Raw genomic sequence first — 25,812 nt, 5'->3', positions numbered from 1 at the left:
TGTTAATCTAAAGTTAATATGAAAAGCAGTTTTTATAAACACCAAGAGTGTATTTCTTTTAAGTGTTATGTTTATATTGACATTAATTCTAAATATTAGCTGAGGCCAGTTGCACTGCTTAGTGGATTGAGTGAACTTCCACTCAGAAATGAAGGTTTGATTCTCAGGTAATGAAATTTCATCTATTTTAGGATCTACTTATTAAAAAGTAAACTTTGGCTTTTGATATGGTGTAGATAGATAGCTAGATAGCTAGATAGATATAGATACACACACATACAAACACACACACACACAGAGTATAAAGATAAACCAACCATGTTCATTAAAAAACATCTTACATTCCTTTTATGATAGGCTAGTATTTTTATCTCACATCCACAAAGGGGTCTCTCTCTAAATACAGACAGCTTATAGCTGTGGTGGGGTTTTGAAGAAACAGCATTCTCAAATCACAGCTTATTATTTTATTCCTGCCCTAGTGGATCCACAAATGTGATTTGGAATGCATTTTATTTGCTCAATTCTATGTTTCTTCAGCAGAAGACTAACAGTTGAATAAAATCTATGTAAGTTGAATAAAATTGGAGGGTTACAGAATCCTTACTCCCAAATTTAGTTGGCAGTAGACTGCTGAAAATGTATTTTCCACTGGCTCTTCTTTTAGCTATTCATATTAGATTTGCTAGAAAAGATATTATATTGTGCTCCCAAGGGAGAAAAAATATATATCAAAATTTGCCTATGTATATATTATATTTTTAAACTGCCTGACTCTCGAGTTGTCTCTGGTGGCATTCTTGCCTTTGATTTAGTTAGGGCTGAGTGTGTGAGATGCATTGTATTGCATCTTTCCATATGAAATTCCAAAAAATGTATCATAAAAAACCCCCATGGGACTTTGTCATGTTAGGAAAGAGAGGGAGGTTATCTAAGCAGCAAAATATCTGAAGACTGCCTAGATTTGACTGGATTGAGATAATACGTAAACACCCTAAATATCATAAAGGAAGAGCAACAGTACTTCTACCTCCTCTCACAAGTTCAAAAAAGCCATCCAAAGAAACTCTAAAGCCCGTTGACGAAGAAAAATAGAGAGCAAAATGTTCAGGATTTCAGGCTGATCTTAAATGGCCCTGACTAGCATCTTTCCTTTCTTTTCTTTCCAGGGTAAAGAGAAGTTTCTAGCCATCCTTAACAAGTACATGGAGATCCATGGCACTGTTTATTATGAAACCCAGCGCCCACCGGAGGTTCCAGCTTTTGTGAAGAATCATGGTCTTTTGCCCCAGCATGACTTTCAGCAGCTGCTGAGAAAAGCCAAGGTATTGGCCAAATAATTCTGTTCCTTAGTTTAGGAATGTGTGGAAGCTAAAGGAAACAAAAACACTTAACAATAGCACTTAGCACTTTAGCACTTAGACTTATATACCACTTTACAGTGCTTTTAGAACCCTCTCTAACAGGCTTACAGAGTCAGCATGTTGCTCCCAACAATCTGGGTCCTCATTTTACCCACCTTGGAAGGATGGAAGGCTGAGTCAACCTTGAGCCTGGTGAGATTTGAACTGCCAAATTGCAGGCAGCCGGCAGTCAGCAGAAGTAGCCTGCAGAACTGCATTCTAACCACTATGCCACTGCAGCTCTTAAAGAGTAACAAATGAACAGTTGGAAGGGATCTTGGAGGTCTTCTAGTCCAACCCTCTGCTCAAGCAGGAAACCCTATACCATTTCAGACAAATGGCTGTCCAATCTCTTCTTAAAAATTCCCAATGATGGAGCACCCGCAGCTTCTGAAGGCAAGCTGTTCCACTGGTTAATTGTTAAATTAGCTAGTTAGTTTAACTGGTTAAAAGCCCCTTTTGGCAGAAAAAAGCTTTGCTTCCTGCAGTTGCATGAATACAGAAACAAATTATGGGAATGTATTCATACCTACAAAAACCCTTGGGAAAGAGGACTAAATGGCCTTGTATTGCAGGATTGCAGAGCTGAAAAACAGTGGAAACATCAGGGGAGTAGCATTAAAAACATCAGTGAAGAGAATGTCCTTTGGCAAGATGCTTAATTTGCTAGTAGGGCTCAAGCATTTGATAGCCTGTGTCTTTGCTCTAAATCAATGTTTCCCAGTCCTGGAAATTTTAAAATGTGTGATCTTCAACTCTCAGAATTCTAGAGCCACGGAGATTGAGAAATATTGCTCTATGTCATGGTCAAACTATGAAGGCTGGAGAAATGAGAACATAGTTTAAGAAGGGAGATGTTTTTCAGGAACCATGGGAAGCTATGGCACAGTTTGGAACATTTATTTTTCAGGAAGGAAAGGTGGGTTACACATCAGTCATAGGACATTGCACACCATTTCCCTCCGAAAGTTGGATCATGTCACACTTCATACTTATGAAAGTGTGTGTGGGATCACACTCTTAGATGTAGTTCCAAACACTTCACTTCCTCCAAGGGTCAAGCACAGGGTCTAACTCGTAATAGTTCAAAAGACATGTTCTTACTGCAGCATTTAGTACTTTTTCACGAGTGCAACCTTTTGAAATTGTATATGAGACCGCAAGGGTGAATGATGCCCCATTTAATTGTATAGGCCCATGATGGTGAACCTATGGCACGTGTGCCACAGGTGGTACACATAGCCATATTGGTGGGCACACAAGCTCAGCTCTGGAAGGCCGTTTTTGCCCTCCCCAGACTCCTAGAGTGGCTCTGGAGCCAGGGGACAGCAAAAAACAGGCCTTCTGGTCCCACTGGAAGTTTGCAAATGGGCCGTTTCCGGCCTCCGGAGGGCCTCCAGGAAGGTGGGGAAGGCTGTTTTCATCCTCCCCAGACTCCTAGAAAGGCTCTGGAGCCTGGTGAGAGAAAATTGGGCCTATCAGGCCATTGCATGCCAGGAGCGGGGAAAGCAGGGTGGGTGGCCCACACAGGCATGGGGGTGGGGCACATAGAATTATGGGTGTGGGCATGCCTATGCGTACCGCCCCCATTCCTGGCACGCAATGGCAAAAACATTAGCCATCACTGGTATAGGCCCTCTCAATGTAGGGATTAAAGAAATGAAAAACACGAGATGGACTAGAAAAGAAAATATAAAGAAACCAAATTCTGAACTAGCTCTTCTCAATTTCACACTGTTCACCATTTCTCTGCCTAAACTAAATTACAAGATAACATTTATAGAGTTATCATTTGACATCTGGCTTATTGAAGAAAATTAGACTTCAACAGCTAATTATTAACATGTGCAATTATTAGCACAGGGTAATTGACATAGGCAGTGATAGGAAAAACATCCTGTGGCTTGTTCTACAGTAAGAAAAGGAAGACCGATCAGCCAATAGGAAACATGTCAATGAAAGGTTCAAGCAAAGACTTCATGGAACATTCATTCCCACTTGTAGTAAAACAGCCATAAGTTCCATTCTGCTGAAACAGGCAAAACTGTTTTACAAGAGTGCTGTACACCAATTTCTCTCCCCCTGGCTGAGGCAAGGAACTGAAGGAGAAAATAAATATATTTGAATAGCCTATATCTCCCACAGATTGTTAAATGCCTGGATTTGCTTTCCACAGCTCTTTATTGGCTTTGGTTTTCCTTACGAAGGCCCTGCCCCTTTGGAAGCAATAGCTAATGGATGTGTTTTTCTGCAAGCTCGTTTCAATCCACCCCACAGTTCACTCAACCATGAATTCTTCAGAGGGAAGCCAACATCAAGGGAGGTTAGTCTGCTTTCTGATGTTATGACCAAGCTTGTTTTGTTTGTTTGCCTTTTCATAACATATTGCATTTTGAGTTCTGAACTGATGAGCCTGAACTGTCTTGTTGACTTGGATATCTGAGGCAGAAAGGGGTAATTTGTATCCAGACTAAATGTGTCAATACTTTTGAGACCTAGCCTGCTCTAGAGGCCAGGATAAAGAAGTTTAATCACCAATTACTTAAATGCGTTGTTGTAACAACGAATGCATTTAAAGAAAAGTGTTGTGTTGTTATTATTTTTTGCTTGCATAAAGCAAGGATAAAGTGACTCTGCATGTTGCAATTTGCATATAGATACATAAGTGAGAGATTTTGGTATATGGGCCAAGTTCATGTTTGACTTTGAATAACCTAAAGAAATGTACAAATGGCTTGAATTATTTTGTAAGAGTTTCTCTGATGTAAAAGGAAGATTTGGTCCATGAAAATGTTTATGCAGACTTATGAAATGCATAGTTCTGGAAACTCAGTGGGGCACTTTAGATGCCTGTGAACCAGGGGTGAAATCCGGCAGGTTCTGAGAGGTTCTGGAGAACCAGTAGTGGAAATTTTGAGTAGTTTGGAGAACCGGCAAATGCCACCTCTGGTTGACCCCAGAGTGGGGAGGAAATGGGGATTTTGCAATATCCTTCCCCTGCCACGCCCACCAAGCCACGCCCACGAAGCCACACCACATTCACCTAGCCACGCCCACAGAACCGGTAGTAAAAAAAATTGAATTTCACCACTGCTGTGATTTTTCCAAAATCTCACACATCATGAATGATGGTGAGAGCTTGTGGGCTGTACCACTACCACCCCTGGTTTTATGCAAACAGCAGAATTATGTGCCAGAAATCGGTAGGAAACATTCTTATAACGTTTGCATAAAGGTTCGTGGAGATTTCATTTTTTGCTGAATTCACTGATGCAGAATTAGAAGTAAGAATTAGTTTAGAGTCAGGAAAAGAAGCGGTTAGGAAACCAAAATGAACCCACTCCTCCCTTATCTGTTAACTAGCTCTTCTGACTCTAATGCTTTGGAAAATAAATATATTTGAATAGCCTATATCTCCCACAGATTGTTAAATGCCTGGATTTGCTTTCCACAGCTCTTTATTGGCTTTGGTTTTCCTTACGAAGGCCCTGCCCCTTTGGAAGCAATAGCTAATGGATGTGTTTTTCTGCAAGCTCGTTTCAATCCACCCCACAGTTCACTCAACCATGAATTCTTCAGAGGGAAGCCAACATCAAGGGAGGTTAGTCTGCTTTCTGATGTTATGACCAAGCTTGTTTTGTTTGTTTGCCTTTTCATAACATACTGCATTTTGAGTTCTGAACTGATGAGCCTGAACTGTCTTGTTGACTTGGATATCTGAGGCAGAAAGGGGTAATTTGTATCCAGACTAAATGTGTCAATACTTTTGAGACCTAGCCTGCTCTAGAGGCCAGGATAAAGAAGTTTAATCACCAATTACTTAAATGTGTTGTTGTAACAACGAATGCATTTAAAGAAAAGTGTTGTGTTGTTATTATTTTTTGCTTGCATAAAGCAAGGATAAAGTGACTCTGCATGTTGCAATTTGCATATAGATACATAAGTGAGAGATTTTGGTATATGGGCCAAGTTCATGTTTGACTTTGAATAACCTAAAGAAATGTACAAATGGCTTGAATTATTTTGTAAGAGTTTCTCTGATGTAAAAGGAAGATTTGGTCCATGAAAATGTTTATGCAGACTTATGAAATGCATAGTTCTGGAAACTCAGTGGGGCACTTTAGATGCCTGTGAACCAGGGGTGAAATCCGGCAGGTTCTGAGAGGTTCTGGAGAACCAGTAGTGGAAATTTTGAGTAGTTTGGAGAACCGGCAAATGCCACCTCTGGTTGGCCCCAGAGTGGGGAGGAAATGGGGATTTTGCAATATCCTTCCCTGCCACGCCCACAGAACCGGTAGTAAAAAAAATTGAATTTCACCACTGCTGTGATTTTTCCAAAATCTCACACATCATGAATGATGGTGAGAGCTTGTGGGCTGTACCACTACCACCCCTGGTTTTATGCAAACAGCAGAATTATGTGCCAGAAATCGGTAGGAAACATTCTTATAACGTTTGCATAAAGCAAGGATAAAGTGACTCTGCATGTTGCAATTTGCATATAGATACATAAGTGAGAGATTTTGGTATATGGGCCAAGTTCATGTTTGACTTTGAATAACCTAAAGAAATGTACAAATGGCTTGAATTATTTTGTAAGAGTTTCTCTGATGTAAAAGGAAGATTTGGTCCATGAAAATGTTTATGCAGACTTATGAAATGCATAGTTCTGGAAACTCAGTGGGGCACTTTAGATGCCTGTGAACCAGGGGTGAAATCCGGCAGGTTCTGAGAGGTTCTGGAGAACCAGTAGTGGAAATTTTGAGTAGTTTGGAGAACCGGCAAATGCCACCTCTGGTTGACCCCAGAGTGGGGAGGAAATGGGGATTTTGCAATATCCTTCCCCTGCCACGCCCACAGAACCGGTAGTAAAAAAAATTGAATTTCACCACTGCTGTGATTTTTCCAAAATCTCACACATCATGAATGATGGTGAGAGCTTGTGGGCTGTACCACTACCACCCCTGGTTTTATGCAAACAGCAGAATTATGTGCCAGAAATCGGTAGGAAACATTCTTATAACGTTTGCATAAAGGTTCGTGGAGATTTCATTTTTTGCTGAATTCACTGATGCAGAATTAGAAGTAAGAATTAGTTTAGAGTCAGGAAAAGAAGCGGTTAGGAAACCAAAATGAACCCACTCCCTCCCTTATCTGTTAACTAGCTCTTCTGACTCTAATGCTTTGCCATATTTGCAGAAATGTTTCCCATCCCGGAGTGCCATATGGGAAATGCCAAGTCATTCATTTCTCGTATACATTTTAGGTATCCTCTCAGCATCCCTATGCAGAAGATTTCATTGGAAAACCTCATGTGTGGACAGTGGATTATAATAATTCAGAGGAGTTTGAATCGGCCATCAAAGCAATTATGAGTACTAAGGTAATTGTAGGTGAATTATTGATAGACTGCACTAGTACAAGTAGTCCTTGGTTGCTTAACAAGTTTGGTTGCTTAAAAACCATTCAAAGTTAATATGGACTCAAAAAAATGTAGAACCTGTCCTCAAATTTATAATTAACACACACACACATATATACACACAGAACACTGTATGGTCACATGGTCACATTTCAAGCACTTGGCAACTGGCTTGCATATTGACCAAAATTTGTGACTTTTTTTTTTTTTTGCTATTTTCCTCTTTCTGTCAATATCAAAAGTGGAAATTTTGAGTAGTTTGGAGAACCGGCAAATGCCACCTCTGGTTGACCCCAGAGTGGGAGGAAATGGGGATTTTGCAATATCCTTCCCTGCCACGCCCACAGAACCGGTAGTAAAAAATTGAATTTCACCACTGCTGTGATTTTTCCAAAATCTCACACATCATGAATGATGGTGAGAGCTTGTGGGCTGTACCACTACCACCCTGGTTTTATGCAAACAGCAGAATTATGTGCCAGAAATCGGTAGGAAACATTCTTATAACGTTTGCATAAAGCAAGGATAAAGTGACTCTGCATGTTGCAATTTGCATATAGATACATAAGTGAGAGATTTTGGTATATGGGCCAAGTTCATGTTTGACTTTGAATAACCTAAAGAAATGTACAAATGGCTTGAATTATTTTGTAAGAGTTTCTCTGATGTAAAAGGAAGATTTGGTCCATGAAAATGTTTATGCAGACTTATGAAATGCATAGTTCTGGAAACTCAGTGGGGCACTTTAGATGCCTGTGAACCAGGGGTGAAATCCGGCAGGTTCTGAGAGGTTCTGGAGAACCAGTAGTGGAAATTTTGAGTAGTTTGGAGAACCGGCAAATGCCACCTCTGGTTGACCCCAGAGTGCGGAGGAAATGGGGATTTTGCAATATCCTTCCCCTGCCACGCCCACAGAACCGGTAGTAAAAAATTGAATTCCACCACTGCTGTGATTTTTCCAAAATCTCACACATCATGAATGATGGTGAGAGCTTGTGGGCTGTACCACTACCACCCCTGGTTTTATGCAAACAGCAGAATTATGTGCCAGAAATCGGTAGGAAACATTCTTATAACGTTTGCATAAAGGTTCGTGGAGATTTCATTTTGCTGAATTCACTGATGCAGAATTAGAAGTAAGAATTAGTTTAGAGTCAGGAAAAGAAGCGGTTAGGAAACCAAAATGAACCCACTCCTCCCTTATCTGTTAACTAGCTCTTCTCAATTTCACACTGTTCACCATTTCTCTGCCTAAACTAAATTACAAGATAACATTTATAGAGTTATCATTTGACATCTGGCTTATTGAAGAAAATTAGACTTCAACAGCTAATTATTAACATGTGCAATTATTAGCACAGGGTAATTGACATAGGCAGTGATAGGAAAAACATCCTGTGGCTTGTTCTACAGTAAGAAAAGGAAGACCGATCAGCCAATAGGAAACATGTCAATGAAAGGTTCAAGCAAAGACTTCATGGAACATTCATTCCACTTGTAGTAAAACAGCCATAAGTTCCATTCTGCTGAAACAGGCAAAACTGTTTTACAAGAGTGCTGTACACCAATTTCTCTCCCCCTGGCTGAGGCAAGGAACTGAAGGAGAAAATAAATATATTTGAATAGCCTATATCTCCCACAGATTGTTAAATGCCTGGATTTGCTTTCCACAGCTCTTTATTGGCTTTGGTTTTCCTTACGAAGGCCCTGCCCCTTTGGAAGCAATAGCTAATGGATGTGTTTTTCTGCAAGCTCGTTTCAATCCACCCCACAGTTCACTCAACCATGAATTCTTCAGAGGGAAGCCAACATCAAGGGAGGTTAGTCTGCTTTCTGATGTTATGACCAAGCTTGTTTTGTTTGTTTGCCTTTTCATAACATACTGCATTTTGAGTTCTGAACTGATGAGCCTGAACTGTCTTGTTGACTTGGATATCTGAGGCAGAAAGGGGTAATTTGTATCCAGACTAAATGTGTCAATACTTTTGAGACCTAGCCTGCTCTAGAGGCCAGGATAAAGAAGTTTAATCACCAATTACTTAAATGTTGTTGTAACAACGAATGCATTTAAAGAAAAGTGTTGTGTTGTTATTATTTTTTGCTTGCATAAAGCAAGGATAAAGTGACTCTGCATGTTGCAATTTGCATATAGATACATAAGTGAGAGATTTTGGTATATGGGCCAAGTTCATGTTTGACTTTGAATAACCTAAAGAAATGTACAAATGGCTTGAATTATTTTGTAAGAGTTTCTCTGATGTAAAAGGAAGATTTGGTCCATGAAAATGTTTATGCAGACTTATGAAATGCATAGTTCTGGAAACTCAGTGGGGCACTTTAGATGCCTGTGAACCAGGGTGAAATCCGGCAGGTTCTGAGAGGTTCTGGAGAACCAGTAGTGGAAATTTTGAGTAGTTTGGAGAACCGGCAAATGCCACCTCTGGTTGACCCCAGAGTGCGGAGGAAATGGGGATTTTGCAATATCCTTCCCCTGCCACGCCCACCAAGCCACGCCCACGAAGCCACACCACATTCACCTAGCCACGCCCACAGAACCGGTAGTAAAAAAAATTGAATTTCACCACTGCTGTGATTTTTCCAAAATCTCACACATCATGAATGATGGTGAGAGCTTGTGGGCTGTACCACTACCACCCCTGGTTTTATGCAAACAGCAGAATTATGTGCCAGAAATCGGTAGGAAACATTCTTATAACGTTTGCATAAAGGTTCGTGGAGATTTCATTTTTTGCTGAATTCACTGATGCAGAATTAGAAGTAAGAATTAGTTTAGAGTCAGGAAAAGAAGCGGTTAGGAAACCAAAATGAACCCACTCCCTCCCTTATCTGTTAACTAGCTCTTCTGACTCTAATGCTTTGCCATATTTGCAGAAATGTTTCCCATCCCGGAGTGCCATATGGGAAATGCCAAGTCATTCATTTCTCGTATACATTTTAGGTATCCTCTCAGCATCCCTATGCAGAAGATTTCATTGGAAAACCTCATGTGTGGACAGTGGATTATAATAATTCAGAGGAGTTTGAATCGGCCATCAAAGCAATTATGAGTACTAAGGTAATTGTAGGTGAATTATTGATAGACTGCACTAGTACAAGTAGTCCTTGGTTGCTTAACAAGTTTGGTTGCTTAAAAACCATTCAAAGTTAATATGGACTCAAAAAAATGTAGAACCTGTCCTCAAATTTATAATTAACACACACACACACACACACACACACACACACACACACACACACACATATATACACACAGAACACTGTATGGTCACATGGTCACATTTCAAGCACTTGGCAACTGGCTTGCATATTGACCAAAATTTGTGACTTTTTTTTTTTTTTTGCTATTTTCCTCTTTCTGTCAATATCAAAAGTGGAAATTTTGCCATTTTGACTTGTACCAAGGTTGAGTCATAAGAAATCCACTGTAGCTGTCCTGTTGTGATGATGCTGTATTATTATAACAATATGGTACCCACATAGGGTGCTGCCTGAGACAGTGTGAATGTGCCTCTGCTCCATTTCCCACAGCATGGTCTGATGATGGTTGTTAAAAGGAGGCTATCGTGCTGCCAAAACACTTGGATTTGTGTATCAAATTTTACAAAGGGGTAAATGGGCAAAACAAATATCCAGGTGTATCTTTGGAGAACACCCATCTTTTCCTTCCTAATTTATTTTGAATACAGTTGCTTAAGATTGGGTCTGGAGCTATTTCTTTCTTGTTATAATGGTTTCTGAGACTCCAGTGTGTCCAGTGTATCCATCTGGCTTGTAAACAACAAAATATTTTCACTATAGTAAAGATAAAATTGATGGGAGATGAGTGAAACAGGCAAAGCCACAAAGATATCAGATTAAGAAATATCAGACTGCCTTGTCTTTTAAAAACACGGCGTAAAGTTTACCAGACCCAGGAAAGCCTGGAGTTCTGTCTTGTTTTTGGGTGCTGGGGCTCTCTTTATCGCCTTGACTTTGCTCTCAGTGGGTGAATCCCTTTTTGTCTATTCTATAGCCCAAAATTCAACAGATTCGACCCCTATCTGACACTTGCTTGCTTTGACTTTTAATCCTGCCGACCTAAAATGGCCAAAACTTTCCTTAATCGCTTCCCAGTTCTCTTAAATCTTCCCTGATACCAACACATCATCGAAATAGGGTACGACTCGGTAACCCTTGTAGGAGCCGCCCATCAAATTTTGAATAGCCCGGGCCACACTCACCCGAACTGTAACCGGGTGCACTTAAAGGCACCCGGTGCGTTACAATGGTCTGGGCTTCAGCTGTGCTAGCATCTACGGGTAGCTGTTGGTACGCTTGTGCCAAGTCTAATTTGGCGAAAACTTGTCCGTGCCTAGTGAGTGCAATAAGTGTTGCACTACTGGAACTGGGTAGGCGCTCTTTTGCAATGCTTTGTTCAAGGTAGCCTTGTAATCAGCGCAAATTCTTATGGACCCGTCTGGTTTTATAGGGTGACGATTGGCGTCTCCCATTTGGCATGGTCAACTGGCACTAGTATCCCTGGCTGACTAATTTATCTAACTCTTTGTCGATTTTAGGTTTGAGTGCAAAAGGAACCCTCCTTGCCTTTAACCTAATGGGAGCTATTTGGGGTCTAAATTGAAGGAGATAGGGGTCCCTTGTACTTGCCTAAACGGTCCTCGAATACGCCTGCGAATTCCTCCATTAGGCGTTTGCAGGTTGCATCCGCTCCGTGGACGCCAGTCACCCCATTCCCAACGCCCGAACCAGTCTAGCCCCAGCAAGCTTGGCAAGGTTCCTCGACTAACGTGATGGGCAGGGTCTTTCGTATGTCCCAGACTTGACCTCGACGGTCGTTGTCCTCGAACAGGGATGCGGTTGCCCTGGTAATCCTGCACCCGGAGCCGTTGTTTCTGTAGCTTGCGCTTTGCGATGTGCGGCAAGGCTTTCACAAAAGTGTCCCAGGACATGATCGTGATAGCTGATCCTGTGTCTACTTCCAGTCGGCACGGTACGCCTTCAATTGTCGGGTTTGTGAAGATCTTTTCTTCGATGCGGGTAGCTGCGTGGTCTATGGTAACAGTCATTCGGTTTGACTTCGCTCTTTCTTTCCTGGCCAATCGCGGGTCGCCTCGCCGATCTCGCGCTCTGATTGGCTGGTTTGAAATTCGGCGGGAATGTGGGTTTGCATCTCTGACTCAGAGCCGCTCTGATTGGCCGATTTGAATTTTCGGCGGAAGGTTGGGGTGCTCGGCAGACTTGAGCCAGGTGCCCTTCCTTTCACACCGCCGCAAATGGCGCCCTGAACTTACATCTTTGGCGCTGATGTCGCCCGCAACTTCCGCATTCCTCCGGGTCTTCCTTGTCGATTTTCCGGTGTAGTGGACTTCTTCCTCCTCTTCGCTGGTTGACTCACGATAGGTTTCTTCGTGGTGGACTGTGCTCGGCTTTGCGCCCGCCATCGGCGTGAGTCGCTTTGTAAGGTGTCTGCTGCATGGTTGGACATCTCATGGGCTCTGGCTTCGTCCAGGCGTTTGCCAATGTCAGGTTGCTCTTGGCTAGCAACCGTCTCCTCAAACGGATGTCTCTGACCCCCGTATAAGTTGTTCCAGCAGCTCTTCGTCCAGATCGCGGTACTGCAATGCTTGGAGGCTTGTCTCAGGGCTGCCATGTAGTCGCTGATAGACTCGCCTTCTTGTTGCCTGCGCCCCAAACTCGCATCACGAACGTATTTGGACGGGCTGGTGCGAGTGATTCTTCAGGAGGGTCTGAAGGGTCTGCCACGACACGGAGTGTAGCGGTGTTGGCTCCGCTAGGGCTTCTGCGACGGCGATGACTGCGGACCCACAGTGGCTTATGAAGTAAGCCCGTTTGCGGTTGTCTGAGACTCCAGTGTGTCCAGTGTATCCATCTGGCTTGTAAACAACAAAATATTTTCACTATAGTAAAGATAAAATTGATGGGAGATGAGTGAAACAGGCAAAGCCACAAAGATATCAGATTAAGAAATATCAGACTGCCTTCGAATAATTAGGAAGTATTATTTTATGTAAAGGGGAGGGGGTTGGGAGAAAAGATTTGGATGAGGTTAATTGGATTAGAAGGGAAAAATTTTACTCTATGTTTGGTTTATGTATAACAATACCTTGTGATTGACCCGGGAAGCCGGGGGGGTGTGTTTTACCCTCTTCCAAGATCTAATCAACCAAGTCCTTGTATTAGTATCTACTAGTGTATATAGTGGATTCAACATCTGGGATAATTTCAAGAACCTGTTACACAATATAGACTCCATCCATCAGAAGCCAATAAATTAGGCTGTGCATAATTCATTTTAGTCTGTTTAGTCTGACCTGAAAGTCAGTAATACTCCTAAAGCCAGATTTAGGCTGTCACTCTATTAGTGATTTCACAGGTTCAAATGTACATCTTTTTTTATCAGTTCAGCATCTGGTTTCTCTATGTTTCTCATTCCATGCATTCAATATGAATGTCTTAGATCCTATAGCGATACATTTGGACAGATATTGCTCTCTATGTCTTTTATTCCATTGCTCTCTCTCTCTCTCTCTCTCTCTCTGTGTGTGTGTGTGTGTGTGTGTGTGTGCCATCAAGTCAGTATTGACTCCAGGTAACACTGGTAAGGTCTTTCAGAAGTGGTTTGCCATTGCCTCCTTCCTAGGGCTGAGACAGAGTAACTGGCCCAGGCTGACCCAGCTGATTGTGCGCCTAAGGTAGGACTAAGGTCTTTGGGTTCTTAGTCCTGTGCCTTAACCACTACATCAAACTGATTCTCTTTATTCCATTAATGGGATAGAAAGCTTGCCCCCCATTTCCTCTTTCTTATGCAGATTTGCAGGACAACCCTGTAACCCTGGTTTCCTAACACTTTGCAATAATTATAGCAAAGCAAGAGGCAGCCTACAACCCTTGATTCTTATTCTGCCTTTTGAGTATTTTATATACCATTTTGAGTTGGAAATACACTATATAGCAAGCATAATGTAAGCTTTATCATGGGTTTAAAACTATTAAAAACTTGACTTTCCAATCCCTTCCAAACCAGAAAATCCTGATACTTGCTTCTATGGATAATTGCCCATTATAATCTTCAGCCTTCCCCCAGTTTTAAAAGATTGCCCAGTCCTGCAGTTAAAACTTCCCTTGCAGTTCCATCTAATTTGCAAGTAGCTTCTTCCCACTCATAATTCTTAGGCTACCTTACCACCACTGTGCATCCTGTGCAGTCTCCATATCTTAGTGGCTGATGTTATTTTTCATTGTTAACAGCAAGCAGTCACAGACTTCAGCACATTAATATATTCGTCATCAGCTTCTCCCCCTTCCCCACAGCTCTAGGGAGCTTACTTTTCCTCAAATGTGAATGTGACAAAAACAAACAACGGTCGTTCTTTCATTTAATGATTATTAGTATTAGCCATATTAAGCTAATCAACAATAAGAGAAAAATGTGTCAAGTACTCGCTTCCCAATATGAGTATTTCACATGCTAGTAAAATTACTGGGAAAAATGAAAACAGCAAGTTCTGAAAAATGTGGGCCCTGCTGTGTGATGCAGTTTTTTTCCTTCAGAATTTCAACATATATCTGTCAGCTTCCCTGCTAGCAGAAGCCTTTCAACTTGTCTAGATCATTAAAGTCAATTTTCCTGGGGTGGGAGGGGGGAATAGGCTGATCTCCATTTTGCTTTCAACTTGCTTCAGGGGGTAGAAACTAGTCCCTGTTGTTCCAAAAGATGATATACTGCAAAACGTTGCTTCTTTTTAATACCTGGTTCTGAAGATCAGCAGGAGCCAAGAAATTCAGCTCACCTGAGATGCTATTAAAGAGAATGTTTTAGGGACTAGTGTGAGAGCTTTCATATATTATAGCAAAACTGGCTTGTTGCCAAGTGCACATGTGCCAGGAAGTACAATAATTGCTAATCCCATATTCCTGGTAAAAGTTCTTATTAGGCCCGTGCAAATCAGCTCTGATTACATTCAGATTGTATATTAGGGATTCCAAGGGCTTATGATTAAATCATATCAGAAAATTCAAGGGCAGGCCAGTTTGATTCAAATTATGTCAGGATTACATAGGCTATAAATGAGGAGGCATCTGAATATCTGAAGCTGCTTCCTTGGCTTGTTTGATGGAATGGGAACAAGATAGTAGCAATGGGAGACTCAGTAGAAAATCTTCTTCCTCCATGTTCCATCCAGATTACCTTCAAGATGTTACCAGAAGAGACTTTTGAAATATTTCCCCTGCATCCGTGGATATCCCAGGGGAGCAATGATTAAATGTGAACTACATCGTCCTGATGGAAACTCTACCCCTTTTGTACTTGTATTTTGAGTTCTGAAGCAGGTATATAATGAGCAGAGTTGTGCCTCTTTTAAGGCAGACACAACAGGAATGAGAAAAGGGGTAGTTCAACAACCTTCACAATTTCCTGCAAAAACAAAAAACCCAGAAAAAAAAACATGTTGAAGCAATGCAGAAAATGTCTCCTCCAACTAAGAAATAAAATATTTTTAAAAAGCAATAGAAAGAAAGTATGTGCTCCTCACTTTTTGAGTATACTGGGCCTGCATGGAGGTTGCCCATTAACTAGTCCATAAGTGGAAGTACAGTGTTGCTTCTTCTGATCATTGAGTTCCAGGATAGCAATAGCACTTAGACTAATATACCACTTTACAGTGCTTTACAGCCCTCTCTAAGCGGTTTACAGAGTCAGCATATTTCCCCCCCCCAACAATCTAGGTCCTCATTTTACCCACCTCAGAAGGATGGAAGGCTGAGTCAACCTTGAGCCGATCAGGATCAAACTCCTGGCTGTGGGCAGAGTTTGCCTGCAATAATGCATTCTAACCACCGTACCACCATAGCTCTAATAAACCAACCATGATGGCCCACCTGGTTGGTCTATTATTTCCTGTCCTGGAAAGAACCTTCTCCACGCTGCCTTTGCACACTGGCAAAGTTATACTTTCCTGAGTAGACATGTTGGTGGCTTGTTGGCAATAGTCTGTGTAAATTAGCAAAGACACCAGAAGCATCTTGACTCATTGGAATACAATGCCTCAGAGACAGGCCAGTCAGAGAAGAAATGACAATCATAGGCTTGCCACCCCACTATTCTTTAGAAAACATAGAATATAGGGGGCCAATGCCTATAAATGTTAGTCTGGTCCTATCTCATTCATTTTCAAGAGGCATCTGACTCATTTATGCAGATTTTAAAAGTAAACTTTGAGTGCTCAGACCTGAGCTCATATTTAGAGTGCTGTGAGCAAGCTATGCTCCTTAGTTGTTTGTTGGAAGGGGAATAACAGTCCATTAAGACGAGAGACAGCAAAGCTTAAGGAAGAAGGTAAGAAGGTAAGAAAGTGGACTAAGCCCAAAGGGATGTTAGCTTTACACTCCTTGACAGACAGGCAGTTGAGAGAGAGATCAATGTCAGACTGACACAATCAAAGGGAGCAACATGCACACCCAGCATTCTCCATATATGGAAATGAAGTTGCAACATCAGGCAATATATGTAACAAGCCTGGAAACAGTAGAAAAGTCATTCCTTCTGAGAAACTCTACACAAGTCTGCTTCAGTATGCAGCCTTGATTTCCAGATCTGCTTCATGGGTTGATAAAACTGCATCTTTATTTGAAGGAAATCTTCAAAATGTTACTGTGCTTTGTTTTGTGTAGAATTTACATCCAGGCTTGTAGCAACAGGACTTTAACAGAACAGATTAACAGAGTTGGAAGGGACCTTGTAGGTCTTCTAGTCCAACCCCCTGCCCAAGCAGGAGACCCTACACCATTATTTACAGATGGCAGTCCAGTCCCTTTTTGAAAGCTTCCAGTGATGAAGGTCCCACAACTTCTGAATGCAAGCTGTTCCATTGGTTGATTGCTCTCATTGTCACTTGGTGACATCTCAACTTGTGTCCATTTTATGACATTAAGTTTATGTGTTAAGAAGATTGCTCCACTGTAAATCTATTAGTCTTTCAAATATTTAAAACTCTTTGTTATTTTTGTGCAGTACAAAGATTTCCAAACAGCTGTTTGATATATTTGAACTCTGCGTTTTGCATTCCGAATGTTAGATTAATATATACTACATGTATTTCCTAGCCTTTGAGGTGGTATGTTGGCTAAAAGATAATCTTTAGATTAGGGATCTTATATTGGACATAATTTTATGAGCATATTTGAAGTTGAAATTGAGCTTTAGCTATGTTTGTGGCACGTTGGTCAAAATGCGCCAAATTTGATGCTACCCTTATAGATAGTAGAGAGTGATGCATGTAACATTAGGTATGACTAAAGCCGGTAACAATGCTTTTTTATTATTTACAAAGAGTTTTATGATTAAAACCATGATGGGAGGCATAGCTTAATATCTACGAGCTCTCAGAGAATAGATATGACATATGGAAGATTGAAAACTGGAATATAAGAGGCATACATGAATGAATATATATATATATATATATATATATATATATATATATATATATATATATATATATATATATATATATGTTTTCTGAGGTTTTCACGGGTGTTTGTATATAGGTCTTTGGTTGTTCGGGTTTTCTCCGTGTAAAATTGGAAGTGTCTTGGCGGCGTTTCGGCAAGTCTCATTCGTCATCTTCAGGCTTCAGCTTCGTGCTTCTGGGAGCAATGTGTGATCACAGCTGTTTCTTCCTTTTAACTGCTAGTGGGGGCTTGAACTGATTGGGTGGGATCTTGGCTGTGCTCTGATTGGATGGGGGGTTTTTTGTGCTCTGATTGGCTGGGGTGTGTCCTGTGTTGGTGGGGGCTTGGTTGTGCTCAGTCTAATCTGTGCTGCAGGGGGATTTGAGCTGGTGAGCTGCACTGCTGCTGTTTGGCTTCGTGTTCGTGGTCGTGCTACATCTTCGTAGTGGGTGTCAGTCTGCTGCATGTATGGATTGGAGGGGTTTGAAATGGCTAATGTTGCAGCTGCGGTCTGGCTTCTGGTCCTTGGTCGTGCTTCCTGATCAGTGTGGGTTTGGGTGTGCTTTCTGGGTGGATGTGTGGTGGTGACATCCTGTGTGGACCTCGTGAGTGTGGGTCTGGTGTCATTCCTCGTGTTAGGGACACGTTTGTCAATAAGGGCAGGTTTCCAAATGGCTGGTAGGCGGAGGTATCATCTCGTTTGTTCATGCTGTGTGGGCGTTTTCTATCTCGATGGCTTCTCTGATTATTCTGTTGTTAAAGTGTTCAGTTTTGGCGATAGTTCTGGTCTTTTAAAGTCAATATCGTGTCCTGTGACTTTAAAGTGTTGGACCAGGGAAGAAGTTGGTTCCTCTTTTTTGAATGAGTTCTTGTGTTCTTCAATGCGTGCACTTATTCTTCTGTTGGTTTGTCCAAAGTATGTGGTGGGGCAGGCGGTGCATGGGATTTCATATACTCCTTGATTTTCTAACTCAATTTTGTCTTTGGGGTTTCTTAGGATGGTGGATATTTTTTGGTTTGTGCAGAATGCTGTCTTGATGTTATGTTTGTGGAGGATCTTGCTGATTCTGTCTGTGGTGCCTTTTATATATGGGAGGAGGGCTGTGCCATTTTCTTGCTCTCTGTCTTGGGTTTTAGTGGGGGGTTCTTATATATATATATATATATTGTATGTCTGTGACACTAAGTCTGTGTTCTGTCCCCTCCCGGCCTCAGTAATTGAGTTCATGGCTGCTATCAGTCCTGGCAGAGAATCTGCAGCTGCCTGCCCAAAGTCTCCCTTATCTTGGGGTTGCTGGGCAACCAAGAAGTCAGTAATCCAGGCTGAATGTTCAGCTCAATTCTCCATGAGTCAAATAGTTCAGCTCAATTTTTGCTCATCATGGAGCAGAAGAGCAGCCAGGACTGCTTTTATACTCTGTGGGGTGTGACTCCATGACTCAGCACTCTCTAGGCCTGCCCCACCCCTTCTTTTGTTATAGCCGCCTCTCGTATCTCCGAAACCTGGGATCCAGCCAGGCCTGATTGCTAGCAGCCGGGTCTGGAGGCGTGACCTGGGGAGGGGAAGAGTCAGGGGACGGAGGCCTCATTATCTCCTCTACCTGGCCTGCCTCTGGCTCCTGGAGCTGAGCCAGAGGAGCCGGTGCTCTAGAGGTAAGTCCTGATGTCCCTTCCGAGTCACTTTCCGAGTCACTTTCTGGCAGGGGGCCCAGCTCAGGGGACGCAGACACAACAGTCTGGTAACCTAAATTGCACTATCTTATTAAAAACATGACTAGCTTGATTGATCAAAACCATGATGGAACACTGTGACTTGGAATAGAAGCGGAGTAAATAGTAATGAGCTCGAATCAACAAAGTAAGTGAAAGAAAGAAAAATAGATACATTTGTCTATGAAACAGAGAGAAAAAGAAAATATATAGCAGAGTTGAATGAAGGTTTTCTACTCTTGTGGAATTGATGAATGCATGGAAGTGAAATATACATTTCATTACAAATGAAAGTGATAAAACATACATCAGAAAGACTTTATGTGTATGCATGAAAGTAAAAATCCATTGTTTAGTAAAAAAAAAAAATGCATGTTAACATTTCAAGGAATAATGAAAAGGGAAGAACCAAAGAAGAATTTTGAGAAAATAGTGCAACATTATGAATATCTGCAATCGAGGCAATGGGGATGTTATGTTTAGTGACACAAATGAATGGTGGGAATGGCGTAAGAGAGTACAGAGTATAGAAAATGTGGAGCCCCAAATGAGATAGGTGACTATTTGGTCAATAACTGGCAAAGAAAGATCTGTTTCAAAGTCTGAGTAAGTTTAGACCTGCATACACAAGGCACAGCAATGGATCTAAAAACATATTCAAGTATTTATAATGAAAGACTGAAAGAATTTACTGCAGGCTATTATTTGATAGTATCAGGTGTGGATTGAAAAACCAATCTAGAAGAAAAAGAAATTAATAAAATTAATTGAAAGTATAACAATTGTACGAAAAGAAAATGTTAATTTTTTATCAAGAAATATTAGAACATAGATCAGTCTCCCAACAGAATACACCAAAAGAGGACATAAAGATGTGGAAAGGGGCTGAAACATTTTTTTAAAATCCTGAGAAACGAGATGATGGAAATGGTTCACGCGGATGCCTTCCTAATTCACTGAAGTGTAAGAAAGACCAGGAGGCTCAGCACAATCAGAATTACAAGATTCTGTTATTACAGCCAATCTTAGTAAAGATAAATTTAGCCTTCTGGTAGAGTTGATTTTTCTGGCCTGATCTACCTAGTTGTGTTGGCAGCCAAAGAGAGCAAATAATAGTTAAGATAAAAAGTGATAGAGAAAATACCAATGGATTTTTAAAAATAATTTTGGAAATGAGTAAAAAAATGGCTAGACAAGAAACCACCAACCCACTGAATGCCATTAACAATAAAAATGATGACATTATCTGTGACATAATTGAAGGAAGGGAATCCTAAAAGGAGTACTTTAGGGGGGTGATTTGGAAACGGTACAGATTGAAATGAAGAGTTTGAAATGTAACTGTGTGTGATGGACCAATGGAACGAACCATTTCAGGTTAGGCATTAATTGTGAAAAAGTAAAGTATATGAATCAATCTTGGTATAATGTTTAGTAAAGATGGGAGACTGGATGGAGAAATTTTAAGATGTGGAAATGCTGATAGAATAATACTTGGTATTGTTGGTCTCCTGCAATATTGAAAGAAGTGTGAATGGCTGTGTATCTGTTTACTTTGTTATATGGAATTGAAAATTGGCTATGTCAGGAAAAACAAAAGTAAGCCGAATGGGGTGGGAATGGGTTTCTTAAGAAATATCTGTGGTGACACAAGAACAGAGGGAGAGACAAAATAAAAGGACAATGAATCGATGTGGATTGAATACAGAAGTGAAAGAAGTATATCCATATGAAAGAAGCACATTGAGGCAGTTTAGTCTTATGGAGAGAATGAATGAAGATCATAAAACATACACACATACAGAGTATGTATGTAGTGTGTGTGTGTGGGGGTATGTATGTATATGTGTGTGTATATATATGTATATATGCATACATACATACATACAAACACTATATACATACTCTGTATGTGTGTTTTTTATGATCCTCATATATATATGACATACATACATACACACACTGTGTACATATACATATATGTATGAGAGAAAAAAAGTAGAGCTGTGTACTTTTACAACATGAGGCTATTTTCCTAAAAATTGGTGACTGCACACAGTCTGAAACATTTCCTCCCTGCTCTTTTCCATGTGTGTGCGCCAGTCTAATAATTAAATCAATATTAACTGTGACACAGATGGTTCATTGTAAGAGCCCCACAGGCTGAAAATGTATTTGAGCATCCTTTTCTTTGCATTCCATCATATGCCAAAATTATTTTCCCTCTCTGCTGGAAAACAAAGGCAAGGATGGCACTAATGAGTTCAAAAGCCAAATGTGTTTGACTTCTGCAGCTGAATGTTCTCTGCTAATAACATTTTGAGAGGTGCACCTTGGAGAAACAGCAGGTAAGACTGAAAACTCCCTTCAGCTGAACCTTGACCTTTAGCAGCTACCAGCATGTCCATGTGGCTTTCTTGGCAACAATGCAGACATGGTTTACCACTGCCTTTCTCCAGGATGTTTCTTGACCCCAGTCTAGCCCACAATCTGTGATTTCCTAAATGTCTCCCATCTCAGTGCTGAGGCACTTCGCTTTTTCTTTTTTCTTGCGTGCAAGTCTGCTAAAAGCAAAACCAATACAAAAATAACTGCACCACATCATTGGCCCAAAAGAACTGTGCTGGCCCTCATCATAGAAGACTAGTGAGACTGAGGAGTTCTAAAACAAGAGGGTCCTCAAGGGTATCTGTACCAATGGTGCACAGCTTTCATAGAAATGAGAGCCACAAACAGACACTGAATGGTATGTGGAAGGTTCCACACTATAAAGGGGGGCAGCGTTGATGGCTCAGTGACTTATGACTTAGCAGGAAGAAAGGCAAGGATTCTACACAGTGAAAAGCAGGAGTGGCAGGGTGGAATTAAGAGAAGAGGAGGAGTGGAGACTCAGGCAAGTGGATTAGTGCTATTGAAATTCAGTGGCAGAATCTGGGGGGATTTGAAGAACTGTACCTGAACCCCAGACAGCCACAACTATGCCCAGACCGACAAAAATGCAGAGGATTGTTACAGCTTAATTCAATATTATACTTTAATATTAGGAAAGTAATACTTCCTCAAGGCTGTGATGGAAACTCACAGAAAGAAGATTGTGAGATTAATGCTAGCTAACTATGTTATATCTTTGGCTAAAATAAATTTTCCTAGGGCAATTTCCGAAATAACTTCCCCAAACAAGTGACCTGGGCTAATTTGGAGGGGCCAATGATCAGATACTAGTCTATTTGTAAGAGAGAGAAAAACCATGGTAGTTTTAAATAGGCATTACAATTCTATCACTATATATAAAGAGAGACAGTTTGGTCTAGCGGTTAAAGCATCAGGCTAGAAACCAGAAGACTGTGAATTCTAGTCCCACTTTAAGCATGAAAGCCAATTGGGTGACCATGAGACAGTCCTGGCTCTTTCTTAGCCAATGATGGCAGGCTCAGGGGACAAGTTGATTGGTTAATTCCTTTCGCAATTAACACTCAACTGATAAAAAAAAAGCAAACCTTCCATTTGTAGAAAGTGCTAGGAAGAAAAGAAAGAAAAAAAATACAATAGTATTATTCATATTACTCAGAAATTCCAGCGATTCTCCTATGCATATAAGTGTGTGCATATAAGTATGGAGTAGGAGAAGAATCTCAGAAGTAGAATACATAAACTGAGAATATCAACTTTCATAGCAATCCTCAGAAGTAAGCCTTACAAAGTTTAATGAGGCTTATCTTAGACAAATGCATATATTGTTGCATACTAAGATACTCAATCTCTCTGCCCTGAAATTTGTTTTTAATTTTCTTTCATAAGAAGCCAAACACTGAGAAATCCAGCGACACAATCCTAATAATGCCTTTAAAATAAGTTGGTTTTTAAACCATCAATTTAAAAAATGTAAATGGGGCCAGGAAAAAAAAGTAGAAAGGTCAGAGGAGGGCAAAAATTAAACTAGATGTGAATATAGTGATACAGTTCACATGATTATTCTATGTGTATTTAACAATTCTTTACTTCAGTCACATTCAAAATTACAATTCAGTACTACCTTTTGGATATCACCCTGATGTCTAAAGGAGTACTTACTTATAACTCTGAGGTTTCAGGTTGCCTTATTTTTCCCTTAGGATTTCTTTCAACATGGACTGGACAAATCACACTCACACATTTATTTGCCTCCTACAATCTCTTTTGAGCCATTGGAAAAGAGTAGGGGAAGCATACAATGTATGCTTTAGTTATCTGTCTTGAATTAATTTAAAAATCTGTTTATGGAACCCATGAAAAAAATATGGCACAAGCTTTTTTATATACAGAGTGTTACCACTCTTTAGTTTAGAAACAAAACACATGTGAACATCTTCCTTGGATTCCTTAGCAAAATGGTGTCATCTATGTCAGGGGTCTCCAATCTTAGCAACTTGAAGACTTGTGGACTTCAACTCCCAGAGTTCCTCAGCCAGCAAAGCTCTGGGAGTTGAAGTCCACAAGTCTTCAAGTTGCCAAGGTTGGAGACCCCTGATCTATGGTGCCCTGTTTTGACACATGTGTGCTACCTATGTATTTTCTGGTGTAAACTTGACAGTGGTTCTCCCTTTAAAAACCATCCTGGGTGGCAGCCAAAACAGGGGGTTCAGTGTGGCCCAAGTGTACCAGGGCACCATGAATTACAAGAGGGCTATAATTCTTCTCCTACAGAGAAAAAAAACCCTGCCCTGTGCTAGCTTTTGAATGTGTGTATTTGGTTGTGCTATCAAAGCTAAGTTATTGTTCCCTGAGATAATTACACTAGGAGCTTGTCATATTTCACATGACACATAATATTCATAGCGGGAGGAGAGGAGACTGAAGGGCAGTTGTACGACACCCTGAGAGCAAGCGAGACAAAAAAGACAAATTGCAGTCCTCTGAGAAAGGTGATCTCAGAGGTATTGTCTCAGAGATGAATTGCATCTGTTACAGAGAGGTTAAAGGTGACTGTACAGATGGGACAGCTTTCCTTTGAGGTCCTTTACTTGAACTTGAACTTCTACATTTAAAAAAATGATTCCTACATAAGCAATTTAATGTGGCCAATATTCTGGTGTAATGAAGGGAGAACGCTTCTAAAGTCAAAATGAAAGGAATATAATAGAAAATTATAGATTTCAGGTTATGCTTGGGAAAGCAGCATATTAAGCATCACTGCGAAAATAGCTGGTTAAAACATTCCCCCAGCTGCTGTATAGTTAGACGATTGCATTATTTTCTATTTATTTGGCTGGTAACATTTGGGTTGCACCTTCCTTCCTTCCTTCCCATCCTATCCTATCCTATCCTATCCTATCCTATCCTATCCTATCCTATCCTATCCTATCCTATCCTATTTTGTTAATTCATTATTCTTTTCAGGGCTGTGATTTCTGTGGAGAAATTCTATTTTGATACAGTATGTGTTTCTGGATCTCGAGTTTTTCAGAGAATGTATTTACTGGAGTATATTAGTACAGTTGCTACAAGTCCAATGCCCAGGAGACCTTCAGAAATAAATCAATGAATTAATTAGAAATTAGGTGGGAAGATCTGCTTCCTAGATCTGGTTGAGGAGAATTCACTGCACTGCCAGCCTATATTTACCGTATATACTCGAGTATAAGCCGATCCGAATATAAGCCGAGGCACCTAATTTTACCACAAAAACTGGGAAAAACTATTGACTCGAGTATAAGCCGAGGGTGGGAAATGAGGCAGCTACTGGACAATGTAAAAAATAAAGATAGAGCCAAGTAAAATAACATGAATATTTATTTGAACGAAAAACAATAAAAGTGCAAAGGGGAAGGAGGATTCCCCAGCTTTAGAAAATTTAGAACTACGCCTTTGGTATGACCTGAGCATAGCTCATAAAATTATCTGCTACAATGTACTTCCTATCAATGACTACTTCAGCTTCAACCACAACAATACACGAGAACACAATAGATTCAAACTTAAAGTGAACCTCTCCAATCTAGATTGCAGAAAATGTGACTTCAGTAACAGAGTTGTTAATGCCTGGAATGTGCTACCTGACTCTGGTCTCTTCCCAAAATCCCCAAAGCCTTAACCAAAGACTATCTAGTATTGACCTCACCCCATTCCTAAGAGGTCTGTAAGGGGCGTGCATAAGAGCACCAGCGTGCCTACCGTCCCTGTCCTAATGTTCCCTTTAGTTGTATTCCTTTTATGTATTCAATTCATGCTTATATTTATATAATTATTTAATATGTATTTGACAAAATAAAATGAATGAATGAATGAATAGAATAGAATAGAATAGAATTTTTATTGGCTAAGTGTGATTGGACACACAAGGAATGAATGAATGAATGAATGAGTGAGTGAGTTACTTCAACAACATTGTCTCACAGAAATTGACAATACAACTGCAAGCATGAAAATGAGTCCTCCTTTAGCTTCCAAGGGACCAGGGTGCCTCTGAAGGTCAGTGCTCTAAGCACTAAGAACCCAGCACAAATCTAAGCCTGTATGCACACCAATAGTGAAAATACCCTGCACAGTGTCTCTTGGCAGAGAAGGTTAATTTTCATAGACGTTGGGGTGGCTCTTTTTTTTTTTTTTTTGGCAGGGCAATAAGGATCTCTAATATCATTAAACCCAAGTGTGAGGAAAAAGACAGCAGCTAAAATGTTAAGGCCAGTTGTGTGACCTTCTCCAATACAGTTGGCCTGGCTGTTTGCCAAAACTTAAAACACCCTCCATCCCCCTCCTGCTAAAGCTTCTTTCTTAAAACAATTGTGGTCTTTGCCTTTCATGTCG

General features: G+C 40.7%; 1 protein-coding gene across 2 annotated transcripts in view; it reads left to right on the top strand.

Moving 5' to 3' along the window:
• The window catches only part of MGAT5B (alpha-1,6-mannosylglycoprotein 6-beta-N-acetylglucosaminyltransferase B), a 301,884-nt gene that overhangs the window by 244,259 nt on the left and 31,813 nt on the right, over positions 1–25,812 (top strand). For both annotated transcript variants that reach the window (XM_058172876.1, XM_058172875.1), the window contains 3 exons: positions 1,170–1,325; positions 3,580–3,726; positions 6,670–6,786. In XM_058172876.1, the coding sequence (XP_058028859.1) occupies positions 1,170–1,325; positions 3,580–3,726; positions 6,670–6,786 (420 nt within the window). The remainder of the gene's footprint in view (positions 1–1,169; positions 1,326–3,579; positions 3,727–6,669; positions 6,787–25,812) is intronic.

This window comes from Ahaetulla prasina, chromosome 2 (assembly GCF_028640845.1).
Source record: "Ahaetulla prasina isolate Xishuangbanna chromosome 2, ASM2864084v1, whole genome shotgun sequence".
Taxonomy (NCBI): domain Eukaryota; kingdom Metazoa; phylum Chordata; class Lepidosauria; order Squamata; family Colubridae; genus Ahaetulla; species Ahaetulla prasina.
The sequence above is the reverse complement of the archived record's forward strand: the minus strand, read 5'-3'. Positions and strand labels throughout refer to the sequence as shown.